Raw genomic sequence first — 18,765 nt, 5'->3', positions numbered from 1 at the left:
AGATGATCACATGGTTCTGGTCAGCTCATCAGATCACCCATCAGATTAACATGAGATGACTTGAACAAACTACAGCTGGGGGGGTTTTTTTGTTTTGTTTTAGCAACACTTTTAATTTGCAACTGAAGCCACTTCCTCCCACTTAAAACTGCAGGAAAACCTCTGACACCAGAGCTAACCAAAACAATGGCAACGATTACGCACACAAAAAAAAGTTTTAAGTAAAAGTTGTCTATTTTGAATAAAGTAACGTTTCAGGCACATTTCCTCTCTCTTTATTTACCACATACCTCCCAATATGTCCTATTCATGTATTTATTTTCATTTAAACTTTTTCATTCATTTTCTGGGTGACACGGTGGTTAGCACTGTTGCCTCACAGCAAGGCAGTCCCGAGTTCAATTCCACCATCAGGCCAGGTCTTTTGCATGCTTTTGCATCCTCCCAAAGTCCAAAGACATGCAGTTAGTGGGGTTAGGTTAATTGGAAACACTAAATTGCCCATAGGTGTGAATGTGAGTGCGAATGGTTGTCTCTAGCTGTGTCCCAATTCAGGTAAAGGTCTGCATCCTGTACGTGGGCCAGGGCCTCCGAAGACTGAGAAGGCCCGAAGTGCAAGGCTGTGAAATGGGACGGTCTAACCTTCAGATTTGCGTCACCAGCTGTCTCCCTTGCTATCTAAAATATAACAGGACACTGGGACAAATTCTAAATAATAATTTAATTAATAAAGTATTGAAAAGAGAAAGAGTAATAAGAGTAATATTACAACTAAGTAGCTGCTGCCACTTGTTGGTAACTGGAATTGGCTATGAATTCTGGGATAGGTTGAGGCACGAAGGATACACCCAACCCATGCTTTAAATTCAAGGAAATGAATTTGTTGGTCGCATTTGGTGCAGCCGAATTGGAACAGCCTTCATCACCTGGCTGTGCCTGGCTTCAAATGCAGCCCCTGAATTGGGACACAGCTTATGTATTAGCCCTGCGACAGACTGGCAACCTGTCCATGGTGTACCCAGGCTCTCACCCAAAGAAAGCTGGGGTAGCTTTATGAATTTAGAATTATTAAGTCATTCTTTCCACTGATGTGGATTTTAAAAATACTCCATCTGGCTCTTTCGATGTTTTTGTTGTGCAGAAATGATCTGAAGCTCTTGCTTTGTTTTAGCAACAGATAAGTTATGCAAGAGTAACCACTTCCTATTTCAGAAGCTTCACTTTGCAAAAACAATGCATATACATGAACCTGACAGTCAGCTAATTTCTATAGCACTTTGTGTGTAGAACTACACTACCAGTAGGGACAAAGATCAACAACCAGTGATGAGATAATGGATGTGGGCCATTGAAGGTACAAAAACAGCAGTACCCAGATTGAAACGCTTCAAAATACATTTAGAAAATAGCTCATGTGACTCATTATTATGGTATTATAAGTCATGGATTAAAATAAAAGCAACATTTTTGAAGGTGTAAGTCATAAGTAAGTACTATTGATGTCTTTGGTCATCTCTTGTTGTATTTTGCAAGGAACTAGGTGTGATTTATTGAAACAGGTGCAAGCATACAAATAAATACAGTATATGAGGCAAAAACAGCATTTGTTATGACTGCTTTTGCTCTTCATTTCTGTATTCTCTTTCTTCATATTCTATATTATTCTTCATTTCGTCTGAGGTCTCTTAGGCAAGCTTCTTGTAATATATTTCCTTCAGACTTCATGAACAAGCTCTTCTTCAAGAGAGTTAGAGTGGGGCCTCATCTTTCCTCAGCCCTCAGCCTTAACACCGGCTCTCCACAAGGCTGTGTACTGAGTCCCCTACTGTACACTCTGTACACACATGACTGTGTTAGTTCCCACCCAGACAACGCAGTCATCAAGTTTGCAGATGATACCACCGTGGTGGGGCTCATCCCTGGGGGAGATGAGACGGCGTACAGAGCTGAAGTTCCGAGGCTGTCAGATTGGTGTGTAGATAACAACCTGGACCTCAATACCACCAAGACAAAAGAACTGGTAGTTGATTTCAGAAGGAGGAAGTCTGAGCTGCAGCCTGTCAGCATCAACGGGGAGTGTGTGGAAAGAGTCTCCAGTTTCAAGTTTCTGGGTGTGCACATAGACACAGACCTCCAATGGAGCTCTAACACCTCTGTGGTTTTAAAGAAGGCCCAACAGCATCTCCACTTTCTGAGAATCCTCAGAAAACCTGAAGAACGAGCTGCTGACCGTCTTCTACACTGCAAAAACAGCTATACTTGAAACAAGCCAAATATTCTTAAATCTGACAAATTTTTCTTGTTTTGAGCAAAAAAATCTGCCAATGGGGTAAGCAAAAGTTGCTTGACTAGAATTCTTAAAACTAGCAAATTAATCTAACTGCCATATGCCTTTTAACTAGACAAAATTGTCTAAAATGTATGCTTATTTGAAGAAAATGTGACTTATTATAAGTAAAAGACACTTTGATATTTAGAAAATCTGCACCTAAAATGAGTATTATGCTTTCTTGAACAAGCTGTTTTCAAGAATTATTTGCTTACTTTAAGATTCTACACCTTAATTTAGATTTTTCACATTAAAAAAAACACCTTACTATAGGACAAATTTTCTTAAAACTGAATTGTTTCTTTCTTGATTGAGCTAACTATAAGAATTATGTTTCGACTCTGAGAACAATAATCAGCAAAAATTCCTGAGAATAAGACACCATCTCTTCAAAAAGCTACTAAAAATAAGGGAATTCATCTTAAATTAAGACAGCAAAAGCCCTCTTAGATTTTGCGCTTTTATTGACACAGCAATGGGTCAGTAACTCACTGAGGTGGGCTGTACCAACTCAGGAGTATGGGGTTGTGTACGGAAATGGTTTAGTTCGCTCTTTTATACCTATAAAATGATATATATTTAAATATTTGACTATTTAGTTAGATTATGTTCTGTAAATACTGACGTGTGGGTGCTGTTACTTACTACAGCTGTTAAGGCACTGAATTAGGATAGCCATTCCTACCCCATAATGGAATAATCCTGGTTATCTTGACTTTATGGGAAAAGTAGTTCACAGACCAGTAAAACAAAATGATTTGGCGCTGTGTTATCTACATCGTTTTTGTGGGTCTGACCCTCAAATCCCTACTGAGTCATATTAATTCTGCACATAGCCATAGTCCAGATTTCCGTGAAGATTGTGGCATAGATGGATGTGTCAAAGAATATCGTGTTTACAGCTAATTTTGGTATCACATTCTTCGAACACACTCCGACCACCTTGCCAATGGACGATGCAGCGGATCGATTAGGACACAAAAATCTGTAAGGTGAGACTGACTATATACTTTAATATCTTTGAAAATAATCATATAAAATATTCATGTTAGATGTCTACTTGTTTTTACAGCTTAACAGTAGATATGTTAATGCTTATTCCTTATAATCCACAACAATGCTATCTATTTATAAAGAATATTCTGATAGTGTTTAATTTCTTCTACTAGAGAAAACAACATTTTGTATTTTTTTAAACTTTTGTTTTAAATAAACCGATTGTCATGGTCCGCAGTCTCCTTGGTTGTTTGTGTTTATTAATATTCATTGTGTCAGTTAGTTTCCTAGTTATTTGTTAATTATTTCCAGTGTTTAGGTGTTCTCTGTACCTCCCTTGTCTTCAGTGTATTGTCCCTGGTTCGATATTCGTGTTTATTCCTGTTTTACTTTGATAGTCCCTGCCCTGCATCGGTGTATTCTGTTTTGCTTCCTCCTGGTCTCTTCTCATCTGATTAGTGTCAGCTGTGTTTCGTGCCTGTCTGCCAATTCCTCGTTTCCTTTTGTGTGTGTATATTTAGTGTGGTCTTTGTCGGATCGTCTGTATTCTCTCCTGTGTTATCATCTGTGTTCCCTCCCTGATGTTTTCATGTCTTATGTTCCTTGTTCAAGGTTGTAAGGTTTTTGCAACATTTTCCATGTTTCCTGTGTTCTTTAGTTTAGCTTTCCCATTTTAGGTTTTTGAGGATTTTTCAAGGCTTTTAAACTACAGTTAAGCTGCCAAATAGCAATGAGCATTAAATGAATATCCATTTATTAAACTCAGCTTGAAAACATGTATATTTTAGAGTAAATTATAAAATGCAGTATATTTCTGACATTAAAATTTTTTAGAAATTATCAGTGTACCTTGTATTTAATTTCCTTATCCGCAACTAGTCAATTAATCAACCAATCTCAATTGCAGTTCTAGGAGGGAACCCTCATCAGCAGTGAACAGAAATCTGAGTAACATGTGGGCATATAGGACTGATTCAGTGGTGGAAAGCCAGCCAACAATGATATGATATGAGATTCCATTCCATATTACAGTTTCACACACAAAGATATGACATGTGCGGTCATGAAATATTACCTGGGTGATGTAATTGGACTACACGTGAGCTCAACATATGTTTTATAAAAGGTACACTGCTTTACATGCATGAACTGTATTTTCAGGTTATTGTTTTGGACAGTTTTGTGACAATTTTTAAAATGAAGTTGTTGTTTTCCTATAAATTCTGACAGTTGAATGCGATTTTAGCATTGCCATAGTATAGATATACTGATGCTGATCTATTATTCTGTTTGACATGGCCTAAAGTGAATGAGTTGTGCTGTTTCTGTTTTTCAAATGGGCCTGTATTTCATGTTTACCATGTGCTTTTAGTTCCTGCCTTTGTTCATATACTGCATATTGTGTCAAACTTGACAGCAATTATATTAAACTTTAGTGTCAATAAATACATTTCTTAAACTGAGCAGCTGTTTAAATGCCCTTACTCTTGAAATGAGAAAAATAATCTTATTTTTATTCTGGAAATTCAACCAAACCATTGTCATGCCTTGTAACTGGTAAATAAAGCTCAAGATGAGCTGAAATATCCTTTTAAGGAAAAGTTAGACATATTTTCCTAGAATAAGCTTTATTTTCTTGTCCAAAACTTGCTTGTTAAGAATATATTTTCTTTTTAGGCAAAAAATAAGAAAAAATGTCCATAAACAAGGTTTTTTTTACTTTCTTGAAAATCGTTTTTTGCAGTGTACCGCTGCTCCATTGAAAGTGTGCTGACATATTGCATCGGTGTGTGGTTCTCCAGCTGCACCACAGCACACAGAAAGGCACTCCAGAGGGTCATCAATATGGCCCAAAAAATCATTGGACATCCTCTTCCCTCCCTGAAGGACCTGTACAGCACTCGCTGTCTCAAGAGGGCACGCAGCATCCTACGGGACTGCACACACCCAGGACACGGGGTGTTTAAGCTGCTGCCGTCTGGCAGGAGGTTCAGGCTGCTGAGGTCCCGAACATAATAGACTCAAGGACAGCTTTTACGACAGGGCAATAGCCCTGATCAATGCAAATAGCTGATCTGACTGGCTACGTACCTGGACTTTTTTTGGGGGGGTTAACAACGGTAAAAACAGTAATAATAATAATATTTATATTTATAACAAGGTGCAATAATAATTAATGTGCAATAATAATGGCGTGCAATACAAATACACTTATTAATCTTTTTTATTACTAAGTTATTATACTGTGTTGTGTTGTTTGTGTTGCGTTGTGATGTGTCGTATCGTGTCGTGTTATGTCGCAAAATCGATCAATGTAGAGCAGTGTCACAAACCACGGAGGCCCCAGAAAAGTGCAATCAAACGTTGAGTTTATTAACAGCCCGGAGATAACATCAAGATATGCCTTCTGACCAAAATACATGTTGTGGATACTTATAAAGCAGTGGGGTACACGCCCCCCCCATGGCGTATTAAAATAGGTTCCAGGCATTAGTCACAGTTTATCGTACATCTTTACAGTTTTTACCGAATGCCTAAACACTAACTGTGATTCCTGTAGCACAATTTCTAAAACTAGTCAGACTTATAGCAAAACCACTCACTGAGTGTGCAAAACTAAAAGCACAAAAACTGCTTTGCACTCAGTTTGCAATTTTGTAACACACACTTTGCAAGACTGTAGGCACAATTCACTGCACAACACTCAATTTCCAAATTTCCAACACACTCCTAGCAAAAGTATACACATGTATGGCTATCATTAACACTAATTTGCCAACTGTCTGGCACACTTTCACATGTGAAAACTTTCTTAGATAATTCGTTCACTTTGCAATCAGCCTAAGCACTATAATACAGGTAAGCTGTGTGTGCGGAGTACAATGGAGGGAGCAGAAAGAGTGAGAAGTAGAGGAGGCCGAGGAAGAGGACGTGGAGGTGAAGAAGTAGGATGAAGAGGACGACAAGGACAAGGAGGAGCAAGAGGAAGACGAGGAGGGGGCAGAGGAAGCATGTTCACTGCAGACCACGTAACCCATATAGTCATTATGGCGATTGCAAATAATCCTATACTTGGAAATAAACACTTGTGTTTGTTTTGATGTGTTTGAATAAACACCAGTACTTGAAGTTTGGATCCCTCCATGCTTATGGATCTATGACAGAAGTATGAGCTCAAACTGACATAGCCTACCTTGTGCACAGGGAAGGCAAACGCCAGATGTGTTTTGTATTCATACCATCGGTGTGCAGTTGGCGCATTGTGTGCTTAGTAGATGATGGCTTGTGTGTACTGTTTGATACGGAAACACCATTTTTACGAAGGTGTGAAGAGTTAATCTAGCTGTGTTTGCTTTTGCAAGAGAACTACAATGTTTTGATTATTGGGTGACAGGTTTTCTTATTTGTGTGAAGAGTTTTGCAAAATTAGCCAATAGTTACAAAAAATGTGCTTAAGCAATCAGAAAAAACTGTAATAGCTATAAACAGACATAGAACTTCTCTTTTCTATAACACCTTCCATACAAGGCAATAAACTTCAAGCCCTCAGGGTCTCTGAGGCTAATTATTGACTCTGATCATCTGTTACCAAGTAGAATAAAATATAGTAAGACACCAAATGAGTTAAGGCCTCAGGCCGGACACATTCCTAGATTATATGTATTATATGTACTGTAAGCATGCATTGCAGTTATCCTTCTATGTTCTAGTTTCCCTCAGCATGTATCACCTGGACAGTCACGCCAGTGAAGCTTAAGACCCTTAATGAACCGAACATCAACTCAAAATAAGCACAGATATGCAATGTGTATAAAATATTTCAAATTTTTACTTGTAATAAAAGTTAACATAATGGTAGGATCCTCAAATGGACATCTTCAATAAACAACTGTAATGCAGTATCAATACTGTGAGAAATATTATTAGATGAAATAATGCTGTAAAGAATGTTATTAATGCAATTATAATGATGCAGATTATATGGCAGTGTCACGTCTGACACTGTGGTCAGCAGCACAGGAGCACCACAGGGAACTGTGCTGTCCCCTCTTCTCTTCACCCTCTACACCTCTGACTTCTGCTACAACTCTGAATTATGCCATATTCAGAAGTTTGCAGATGACACGGCCATCATGGGGTGTATCTGGGATGATCAGGAAGAGGAGTACAGAAGTCTGGTGAGGAACTTTGTCGCATGGAGTCACTCAAACCACCTGCAACTCAACACCTCAAAGACTAAGGAACTGGTTGTGGACTTCGGGAGGTCCAGAGAAGGTCCACTGCCGGTTCAGATAGAGGGGGTGGAGGTGGTCAACAAGTACAAGTACCTCGGGCTGTGGGTGGACAATAAACTGGACTGGTCATGCAACACAGAGCACCTGTATAAAAAAGCCCAAAGCCGACTGTACTTCCTCAGGAGGCTGAGGTCTTTTAACATCTGCAGGAAGCTCCTGAGGATGTTTTACCAGTCGGTGGTTGCTGGAGTACTTTTCTATGCTGTGGTGTGCTGGGGGAGCAGCACAGCAAAGAAGGACTCATCCAGGCTGGAGAAACTGATCAGGAAGGCTGGCTCTGTGGTCGGCATGAAGCTGGACACTCTGGTGACAGTGGCAGAGAAAAGGACATTAAAGAAACTGCTGGACATTATGAACAATGCTGGGCATCCTCTGCACACGGCCATAAACAATCAGAAGAGTCTGTTCAGTGACAGGTTGCTTCTCCCCAAGACAAGAACTAACAGACTTAAAAACTCCTTTGTCCCACACGCCATCAAACTGTTTAACTCCTCTCTGGAGGGGAGAGGGAGGGGAAACAGGAGGACAAAGGAGGGGGGAACAACTAAGCTGTAGTGCCTCTTCACCTCACTGTACAATACCTTTTGTGCAATACTTTTTGTAAATAGTCAACAGTGCAATAGACTCAATACTTGAAATGTGCAATTCACTTGTATTTTTATTTTTTATTCCTATTTATTCTATTTATCCCCTTTGTATATTTTATTTATATTTGTCTCTGTATTTATATATGTGTGTGTGTGTGTGTGTGTGTGTGTGTGTGTGTGTGTGTGTGTGTGTGTGTGTGTGTGTGTGTGTGTGTGTGTATATATATATATATATATATATATATATATATATAACAATTCTGTAACTGTAACTTCGGTCGTTGCTGTGCTTTTTTTTGGAAGTCGAATTTCCCAGAGGAACCCACCCGAGGGATTAATAAAATTCTATCTTATCTCTCTTATCTTATCTTAAAAGAATTTCTGTATCTCCACAGTTACATGTAGTGCCGACGTAGGACAGTTTTCCAATTTCATTGTACTATTGTACTATGTATGACTGCGCAATGACAATAAAGAGTTATCTTATCTTATCTTCTTTCCACCGTGTGATTTTTCTGACACACTGTCACATTGTCAGTGTGTTCGGGATCGTTTTCATGCTGAAAGTGAAGATGTTGTGAATCACGCATTTTCCAGATCTTATTGCATGCTGGTTTCAAATCTTATTTACAGATATTTTGAAAATATCGCAAACACCACTGACACGGCCTACACCGTGTTTCACAGATGGCTGTAGACATTCACTGTTCAAACTCTCTTTCCTGATCTTCTCCGACAATTCGGGCCAGAAATTAAAAATTTGGATTGATCACTCCATTAGACCTCAGACTTTTCTCACTGTTTCCCTTCCTTAAGATCCTCAGCGACCCTTCCACTGAAAACATTTCACTTTCAGTTCCTGTATCAACTCTTTGCTGGATTTTTTGTTGTTTCTTAAGAACATGACTTCTAGAAAGTGTTCATCTTCTGTAAATAGGTTTTTAGGTCTGAAACTTTTTCTTTTGTCCTCCAATATTCCAGTCTCCAGGTTGACCAAGAAGTGCAATGTCTTAAAAATCATAAGTACTCAAAAAGCTGGATTAATGTAACTTGAGTTGAGATGTAACTTCACATTCAGTCAGGAAAAGATTGATGTTGCAGTCTCGGGCAGGGGGCTGCAGCTGCTCTTTATATGGATTTAAGGCTGTTGTGAGTGAGACCTGGGATTTTTTAATCAGTGGCTGCGGCTCAGGTGGTAGAGTGGGTCATCTGGCAGTCAGAAAAGCAGTGGATCAGTCCCTGAATTCTCCAGTCCACATTTCTGATTGGAAGCTCAAGCTTCAGTCCATTTTGTTTATCACTCTTCTCATTTGTGTTTATGTATATAATTTTTTTGTTTGCTTTTTGCTCGTATTGCCAGGCAGTGGAAACACTGCACACAGTTTCCCCTGTATGGAAGATTGAAGAGTCCAATTATTATTTCTCTCTTTTTGTTGATTATTTGTATAAAGGAACTTTAAACTTCCCTTCTCTCAGTTTGCCAGTCTTTTACTTCCCCCCCACTTTCACCTATATTTTAAAGTGCCACAGTGATTCATTTTTCTACCTGTTACCCAGAGGTAACTGCAGTATTTGCTTCTTGTTTATCTCAAACAACATGCTGCCTGTCCTTTTTCTCCTTTTTATTTCCTTTGAGGGTACAGGTAAGCACATTTCTTCCATTTAATTTTAAAACAGAATCTAGAAAGTGGACTTCTAATGCTTTGTCATGAATAATTTTTGCCTCTTATTTTGTCTGCACTTATAGCCCAAAACCAGACTCTGAGTTCCCCGACAGCTCCAGTGACTCACAAAGGTAATACAGACTCTGAACTTTTGGAAGGATAGATCGAATCAAATGATTGAAATTAAGCTGGTGGCTCTGTGAACCTAAACATTGCTGTGTACTGCAGTATTTTGAGCTGTTCAATAACATGTTACACCCTTCTTATGATTTAACATTTGATAATTAAAACTAAACATTAAGTGGAACAGAGGATCTGAACTATCTTTGGCATTGAAGGTAATTAAACCTGACCCAAAATATTCGACAAGACAAACATTTTATGATGACAATGGAAAGTTATTAAAGATCATCCTGTTTTAGGCATGCATATCCAAACTAAATGAGCTGCTTAACAGTTTTTCACATATTCAAATATAAACAACAAAGGGAAAACCCAGGAGGATCACCTAAGTTACTGGAATAAATCCTATGTGATCGTGTGCAGTTGACTTGCCATTCATTTTACCAGATATTACTGACATATTTTACTGAGTTTGGTCAACGGCAATGCTTTACAAATGGCACCACATTAAAAGCTAGAAGATCACTAAAGCAGTTAGGACTTCGTCTTCATCACCATGGCTTGCTTTACCTCTTATGAAGAAGAAGAGTTTTTGAATATTTCACTGGGGGGGAAAAAACTGTACAGTGGCACAAAAAGGAAAAAAAAACCATTCAAGTTCAATGACTTCATTCTCTGAATGAGTAAACCGAATGACCAACAGACCAACACTGCTATTTCTAGAACTACATCGCTTTTGTGGTCAGCAAATAGTTTATATGTACGCATTCAGCATGCAACATCTATGTCCTGCTTAAAAATCTGATTGGTTACAGCTTTACCTCAACTTCCTGTTATTTCTGCACTCTCCTTCACAGAAACATTTCCTCCTCTATGGGTGGTGGCCACGCCGGACTACCCGGTTGCAGCAGGACAAAAAGTAAGCCTGTACTGCAGCAGTTCCATAATATCAGTGACTGGGACTTGGTCATGGGTACGCCTGCGAAATCAGACCTGGGAAAAAGAGGGAAACAGTAGGGAACTGATCCTGACCAAGCCAGAGCAAAGTGGGGAGTACCGCTGCTGTTCTTCAGTTGTCAACTGCGCAAACCAAACCCACACAGTTTACATCATTTCAACACAAACCACAGGTTGGTTATGTGTTTGTTCACACCCTAAACTTACTAAAATAAGGATGATCGAATCTGCTTATTTAAAAAATAAAAAATAAATATTAGAATTGCATAAATAGGACATAAATATATATTTATGTAGATAAATAAATGAAGAAAAAATAATAATTTGAATGGTACATTTAATTAAATACTCGACAATTTATTAATGTTAATAAATTTTAGGTGTATTTACTTGTGTTTTGAGCAATTTATATTTATTCCATAAAAACCTGGAAAAAATCTTTAAGGCTTTCACTTTTAAACTGAAATAGCGAACTGTAAAATGATTATCATACAATGGATAGCAATCATGACTGACTGGATTCATTAATCTTTTATTTATGCTGTGTGCATCATCTGGCTGTGAAGTTGCAAGTCTTAATGTCTCTTTTCTCTTTCCTCAACTCCCAACAGTGGGAGAGAATTTAGGAATAACAGCCTTCGTCTTTTCTCTTCTGATCTTGATCATCATCATCGCTGCTGTTATTTTTTTCTGGCTGGGCTTCCAAAGGACCAGTGGAACAGTGACCACCTCCAGCACTCCAGCAGTTAAAGGTATCTCTGAGCTCTTCTTGTATAGAGGGCTACAAGTATGGAGGGCAATGAGTGCCATAATCAGTATGAATTAAAATGTTTTGTGACTCTTTTTTTTCCTTTTTCTTTAAGATGTTCCTGGACCTGAAATCACACCAACGTAAGTCTTGAGAGAAGAATCATGCACACTTCAGTCATGCACTTTAACTCTTGCTACAAGCTATTCACAGATAATATTTCTGTTTACACTAGGGGAGATCTTCCACAGCCTGACACAGACGTGTACATAAACTACACTAGCCAAGGCTACGCCGACGTGGAACCCGCCAATGTGACCTGGGAGGGTGTGTACTCAAGTCTCTCGTGAAAGGAGATCGAGACATGCAGTGGAAAGTGGACTGATTAAAACAAGCCTGTTTTTTTTAACTCTATCTCTGGGTTAGTTATATGAAAATTGCCAGTGAGTTTACTTCCTGACTTATCAGATTTTATCTGTTGCGCAGAAGCTATCACACCATAAATGTGGTTAAAACCCAGAGAAGCTGAGTGCATCTACGCAGGCAATAGCGTTTGTACGTTTATATATTAACTGGAAGCTTCTTGTTTTTCTTCTCCTTTTAATCGTGACATTGCAAAACTGAAAAACATACAAAAGATTTTCAAATTTTAGGGAGTATTTTTGTTTTTGTTGTTTTCTACAATATATAATAACAAAAAGGTTCAAGTTAATAGAAAATACAAAATTTGCGACAACAAAAAGTCTCACATTAGAAACAATTCATTTCCACAGATACACATTAAATACACATACGTACGCTACTTCTGTCTGTTTCAGTGAATTATAAGATTTCAACACAAGACATAAATGAAGTGTCCCAACACTGAACACCAGAGAGGAAACGTACCCCAGGCATTACTGCTTTTGTTCCTTGGTGTCACAATACCTGATTTAACTTGCCTGATGAAAAAAAATTAAAGTTGTTCTCAGAGAGGACAGACAGTGCGATTACAACACATGTTGCTGACATAACATCAGACGTGTAGAGATAAGGTGTACCCACACATGTATGTTATTCTGTCATTTTCTCCTGCTTTTGTGTCCTAATGTTGTGTCAAACACCGCCACAGGATTTCTGTGAGAAGATGTCTTGTGTCATCATCGAGTGATGCTATTGTTCTTTAAAGATACATAAAGTTTTGGCTGCTTGCAAAACTTCTGCTTTTCGGTTTGTTCTTCACACAGGAAGTGCAGAAATTCTGGGGCAACTCAGAAGGCGACGTGTTCGAGATCACATGAAGTTAAACAGTTTATTGTCCCAGATGTGCATGCCTCAACGCCTTATTGTATGTAATCTTCGCCATCAGCATGAGAGAGTCACATGAGTTTGATAGTCAGATTTTAGACATGTATTGAACTTGTATGAATCACTCATCTCTGGTCAGCTAGTGCTCGCTTGGGAGTCTCTGACTTGGAATCCTGCTATCCATGGAAATCTGTGTGGTGGCCATTTGAGAGCATCCCTCTCCCTTTGCTAATTTTTTAATGTGGGCTGTGATGAACCTTCTAAACTTCCCTGTGGCAAAATAATAAACTACAGGATCCAAAATGCAGTTGAGGCCCATAAGAACCAGTGTGATCTGATGAGCGTCGTTCAGCAACTGACGAGTGGTCTTGCTGTACTTCACGTGGCCGAAGCCGTCTTCGATCTCCAGCACTGCCAGAGCCCAGGGGCCTTGAACTATATGGTGTGGCAGGAAACACAGGACAAACACTCCTACCACTGCCCACAACATCTGGAGAGCCCTCCGTTTCACCCCTCTGGGCCTTTTTAAAGTCGAGGATGCAGTGGACTTTTTAGAAAGAGCTGCTGAGGACCGAATTTCTGATTCTGGAGGCCTTTGAGAAATTAACACTCGAGCAATAAGGATATTGCATATCACAACGAGCAAAAAGATACCAAAGAACAATCCAATTATTAAAAAATGAGTGACAGCCACTTTTTTCTTCTCATAATTAGTTTCACCCTGGTATCCCTCAAAGCAGCGAAGGATCTTCGTGTTGTTTTTAAAGTGCTCGTTGGTCCCTGGACTCACCAGATAAGGGACAGACATCGCCAGAACAAATGCCCAGATAAAAACACAGACGATGATTCCACGAATTCTGTGGTCCGAAGAGGCTGCGTCTAGAGGCCGAGTCACCGCCCAGTATCTGTTGATGCTGATGGCTGAAAGGAAGAGGATGGTGCCGTAAGTGTTGATGAAAAAGAAGGTGCCTGTCACCCGGCACATGACGTCTCCATAAACCCAGTCTCCCTCACGGATATAGTAATCAATCCAAAAGGGAAGAGCACACACAAACAGAAGATCAGCGATGGTCAAGTTGGTCATGTAGATACGGATTTCTCCCATGGCCTTGGCTTGACGAAGGCAGCGCAGGACAAACAGTACGTAGAGGTTAGAGATGAAGCCCAGGATGAAGAAGATGATGTAGAAAACCGGGATGAACACATAACGAAACTGAGAGTCCAGGAAAGTGGATTCATCGGTATTCCCTATAGTTTCATTCATCTTTGCCTGTGGGAGACAACATATATTATCATCAGTACAATGGTTTACTCAGACTTTTGATGCAGATGACAAAGGTAGGGTATATTAGAAAGTAGAATCTTTGAGAACAACTACTTTTTGTGATATTTCAATTTCAGTATAGAGAAAAAACAAAAAAAGTAAATGAGTAAGAAAGATTTAAAATAAAGAAAGAGGGCACTTTCCTTGCTGCAAGGACTAAGTTATCTATCACCTTTTATTGGCACAAATGTATTTACCAGATAAATAATTAGCCATTCCATACATTTATTGTATTAATTAATTTCTTGTTATCTGAGCACATCTTCTGAAATTGTCAGGTAATTTTAAACAGTCTGAGAAGTCTTAACATTTCTATGTGCTATGAATCATATGTCCCAAATTGATGTAATGGCACAGAAGCATGATAAGTTTTAAACTGGAGACCATCTTGCCAGGAAACAACAGAAGCATGAAATCACTGAGTTGCTGGACCGCACCCATATTTGAACATACGCTTCATGTGAAGTTTTGTGGCCGTGTTTTGCACAGCTGTAGTTTTATCATAGTAATATAATCTGTGTCCAAACAAATACCTCAACACTCTGTATAAAAGGGCCTGTTGGGACTTTATCTGCCATAGACTTCTTATTACTCATCTAAGATCTAACTCTCAGTCAAAGTCTTTATAGGTAGAGTCATTAATCGGCATCTTGCAGTAACACTATACATCATGAAGCCTTTAAAAACTCAGTTGCAGACCACGAGGGAAAGATTGAGGTTGGATTTGTGACTGTTTTATGTTCATTTTATCTTTGGTTTTGCCACTAAGACTAAAATGGTTATAGAACTTGAAGCTGCTGATAGTGATCACTCTGGCATGACTTGAATTCATTCAAAGACAAGCATCAGAATTAAAACTGAAAGTAGTGCAAAAGGTCAAAGATTGAAAAAAGATGTGGTTCTCAGACTTTAATCTGCTGTAAAGGAGCTGACACTGATTGGAGGTGCAAACTCTAAACACCTAAAGATGTTCGAGGAGAATCTGTCACTGAACAATGGGATTTCACTCGGTGGGGCGAATGTGTGAACAACAAATTACAGACAACAAGCTTGACACCCACTTACAATAAAGAACAGTAGTCCAACAGTAAATGAGCTGTGACGCTGTTTGATAAATTGACACACCCTTGTTACTGGGAAATAACTGACACTGCTAAATACTATCAGCTTGTGAACAAATTTAACTGAGTACCATTTTTACAGCACTTTTTTCTGAATAAGTGCCATAGGTGTTTATTTTATAACCTGTTTGGATCTGTCTTATGCAGATCTGTTCAGAGAAACCTGTTTAATGGTTTCCTCTGAACAACCAATAACCTCATAACCAGTCAAGGAGTGTGAAATACAAACATTTCCTTTTGTCAACTATTAATCATCAATTTAATATTGATTTAATTAATCACAGCATTGTAAAGACTGTGGACCCCCCCCCCCCCCCCCCCCCCCCAAAATAAAAATAAAAATAAAAATAAATAAATAAATAAATCCATTTAGAGATTTGAGTAGAGCAGCAGTTAATTCACAAACAAATTTTTTCCAAGCAAAATAAAAACTGAACGATTTGTGAAAATAAGGATGCTTTTACCTTTGCTGTCTTCTCTTCTTGACTAAAACATATTATTAGACCGATGATTAATATCCTCACTCACTTTGTCACGTAAAACGAGAAATAACAAGGAAAACTGTACACTTACACAACTGCTTCTTCTGTTTTCAGTCTCCTGATGCGCGTAAACACTTTGAATGGATTTACAGCTTCAGTTCAGCAACAGTGCGACTTCTCTGAGAGAGAGGGGGTTTGTGCGTCTTGTGAGCGTGTGAGTGGGAGTGTTCTCTCTGGGCAGAGCGGAGGAGGTGTCGTTTCAGTCTTCTTAGGAAAGACCCGAGTTGCGCAATACAAGGAACATTAAGCTATACGATTTCACGATTCCCGTGAAAAGGAATAGGAACCCCCGCTTTAATGCAACGCTGGAGTTTTAACATTTTTTTCCATAGAAACATCACGTGTGCGATATGAGTAAAGGAATCAGGAAACTATGTCCTAGGGGCTAATTAAAATCAGCAGAGAAAGAAAAGATTTTTCTGAGTTATAGAAATGAACTGCAGAGGAATTTCGTCATGACTGCGACATGCTGATGAGACATGAAGTGATATACAGTTATTATGTTATTATAAGTCTGCGTATGAAAACTTATATTTTACTCATGTATCCGTTCAAACAATGCAACAATTCCAATTTCAAGAATCACGAACTGGGAAGTCGCGTAGGCTGATGCTGCATTCAATGGATAGTTTATCTTGTTGTGGTTTTTAAATGCTTTAAATGTGCCCCCAATCTGATGTGAACAAGTGAGCAGACAAAAGAAGTTGCCTTTTTGTGTATTTATTTAGAATATTAAAAATGCAAAGTGAACTGATAATACTAGAATCTTGTTCCACATTTTCAACACACACTAGATTCCTCCATCTACATCCATCCATTTTGTCTTGAACATTTTGTACATAGCTACTAACGTTTTTCAATTAGTTTGGGTCGCAAAATGTGGTTGAAACATTATTTATTTTGTTAAAAAGGTTTTGCATTTGCTTTCATTTATCAAAATCACTGGCATCCCCAAACGTGGACATGAGATGTCCTTCAGCAGTGTTCAGTGTGAAAACCACAGCAAGACTAGACCTGTCCAGTAGTTTTGGTGCCTAAGCATGTCCCACCAGCTAGTGTGAAACAACGAAATACTGAGTGGAAGCCTGATTTCTCCATGTTTAGTTCAGCATCACTTTACTAAGAATAGTTATTCCCCTGCAAATCCTGTGAATGTCTTTTTTTGGTGGTGTTTGAGAAATTTGCAGCCTTCTCCTCTATTTGGCATTGTTTCTTTTACGAATTTCTTTAGAAAAGAGAATCTAATAGTTCTCACATTCACAGCCACAAGCCTCACTCTGCTGTACAAGGGCAAACAATGTTATACACTGGTGATTGTGATTGTTTCGTACTCAGAGTGCTCAGAGCTGGAAATATCAAAGTTCAAATACTGTTAGTAGAATTTTAGTAGAATTTTCAGGTATCAATATTGTACTTGAGTATTTATTTTTCTGACAGTTTTTTATATTTATTCCCCACATTTTACCACAAATATCTGTATTTTCTACTCCTTACATCTTCAAAATAGGCTCATTACATAAGTTTAACACGTTTGAGGAAAGTTTTTATTTAACAGAATGATACAGACACAACAGTGCAATATAATGTGCAAAAGACTGAGTATTGTGCAAAAAGTAACTAGTTGTATGAATGTGTGTGTGTATAAGATTCTGCAGATGAGTGCTTGGTAGTGACGTGTATGAAGGTATGCGTGTGTTTTTGTCATTCCCGTCACTGAGTGTTCAGCAGTCTGACGGCCTGGGGGAAGAAGCTGTTTCACAGTCTGGCAGTGAGGGCCCGAATACTCCGGTACCTCTTGCCAGAAGCCAGCAGGGTGAAGAGTGTGTGAGAGGGGTGTGTGGGATCCTCCACAATGCTGATGGCTTTGCGGATGCAGCGAGTCTGATAGGTGTCTGTGATGGCTTCAATAATCTTCTCCGCTGATCTCACCATTTGTTGTGGGGTATTGTGGTTTGATACGCTGCAGTTACCATATCAGACAGTTATGCAGCTGCTTAGAATGCTCTCGATAGTCGCTTTGTAGAAGGGGGTGAGAATGGGTAGTGGGAGATGGGCTTTTCTCAGCTTCCGCAGGAAGTAGAGACGCTGTTGGGCCTTCATTTACCATTACCATTCTTAATTATGCAGCTGGTGCTGAGGGACCGGGAGAGGTTCTCCGCCAAGTGAACATCAAGGAATTTGGTGCTCTTGACGACTTCCACAGAGCACCAAATTCCTTGATGTTCACTTGGCGGAGAACCTCTCCCGGTCCCTCAGCACCAGCTGCATAATTAAGAATGGTAATGGTAAATGAAGGCCCAACAGCGTCTCTACTTCCTGCGGAAGCTGAGAAAAGCCCATCTCCCACTACCCATTCTCACCCCCTTCTACAAAGCGACTATCGAGAGCATTCTAAGCAGCTGCATAACTGTCTGATATGGTAACTGCAGCGTATCAAACCACAATACCCCACAACAAATGGTGAGATCAGCGGAGAAGATTATTGAAGCCATCACAGACACCTATCAGACTCGCTGCATCCGCAAAGCCATCAGCATTGTGGAGGATCCCACACACCCCTCTCACACACTCTTCACCCTGCTGGCTTCTGGCAAGAGGTACCGGAGTATTCGGGCCCTCACTGCCAGACTGTGAAACAGCTTCTTCCCCCAGGCCGTCAGACTGCTGAACACTCAGTGACGGGAATGACAAAAACACACGCATACCTTCATACACGTCACTACCAAGCACTCATCTGCAGAATCTTATACACACACACATTCATACAACTAGTTACTTTTTGCACAATACTC

The 18,765-nt window shown here is 39.3% G+C and overlaps 1 protein-coding gene across 2 annotated transcripts; it reads right to left on the bottom strand.

Moving 5' to 3' along the window:
- Positions 1-12,357: 12,357 nt before the first annotated feature.
- LOC308389801 (platelet-activating factor receptor-like) lies at positions 12,358-16,126 on the bottom strand. Of its 2 annotated transcripts, XM_080871336.1 has the most exons (3): positions 16,005-16,113; positions 15,896-15,917; positions 12,358-14,256 (listed from the first exon to the last, which is right to left on the bottom strand). In XM_080871336.1, the coding sequence occupies exon 3, from the start codon at positions 14,248-14,250 to the stop codon at positions 13,126-13,128; it is 1,125 nt and encodes a 374-aa protein (XP_080727462.1). In that variant the 5' UTR covers positions 14,251-14,256; positions 15,896-15,917; positions 16,005-16,113; the 3' UTR covers positions 12,358-13,125. The 2 variants fall into 2 exon arrangements, with proteins under 2 accessions (XP_080727462.1, XP_080727461.1); XM_080871335.1 differs by lacking the exon at positions 15,896-15,917 and having other exon boundaries at positions 16,005-16,126.
- Between the last annotated feature and the right edge of the window lie 2,639 nt (positions 16,127-18,765).

Source organism: Rhamphochromis sp. 'chilingali' (genome assembly GCF_963969265.1).
Source record: "Rhamphochromis sp. 'chilingali' genome assembly, chromosome: 21".
Classification (NCBI taxonomy): Eukaryota; Metazoa; Chordata; class Actinopteri; order Cichliformes; family Cichlidae; genus Rhamphochromis; species Rhamphochromis sp. 'chilingali'.
Note: the sequence above shows the minus strand (reverse complement) of the source record. Positions and strands in the feature narration are given on the sequence as shown.

What these genes read in the sequence shown, in the direction of transcription:
- LOC308389801 (XM_080871335.1), bottom strand. Translation starts at nt 14,250, where the DNA reads ATGAATGAAACTATAGGGAATACCGATGAATCCACTTTCCTGGACTCT.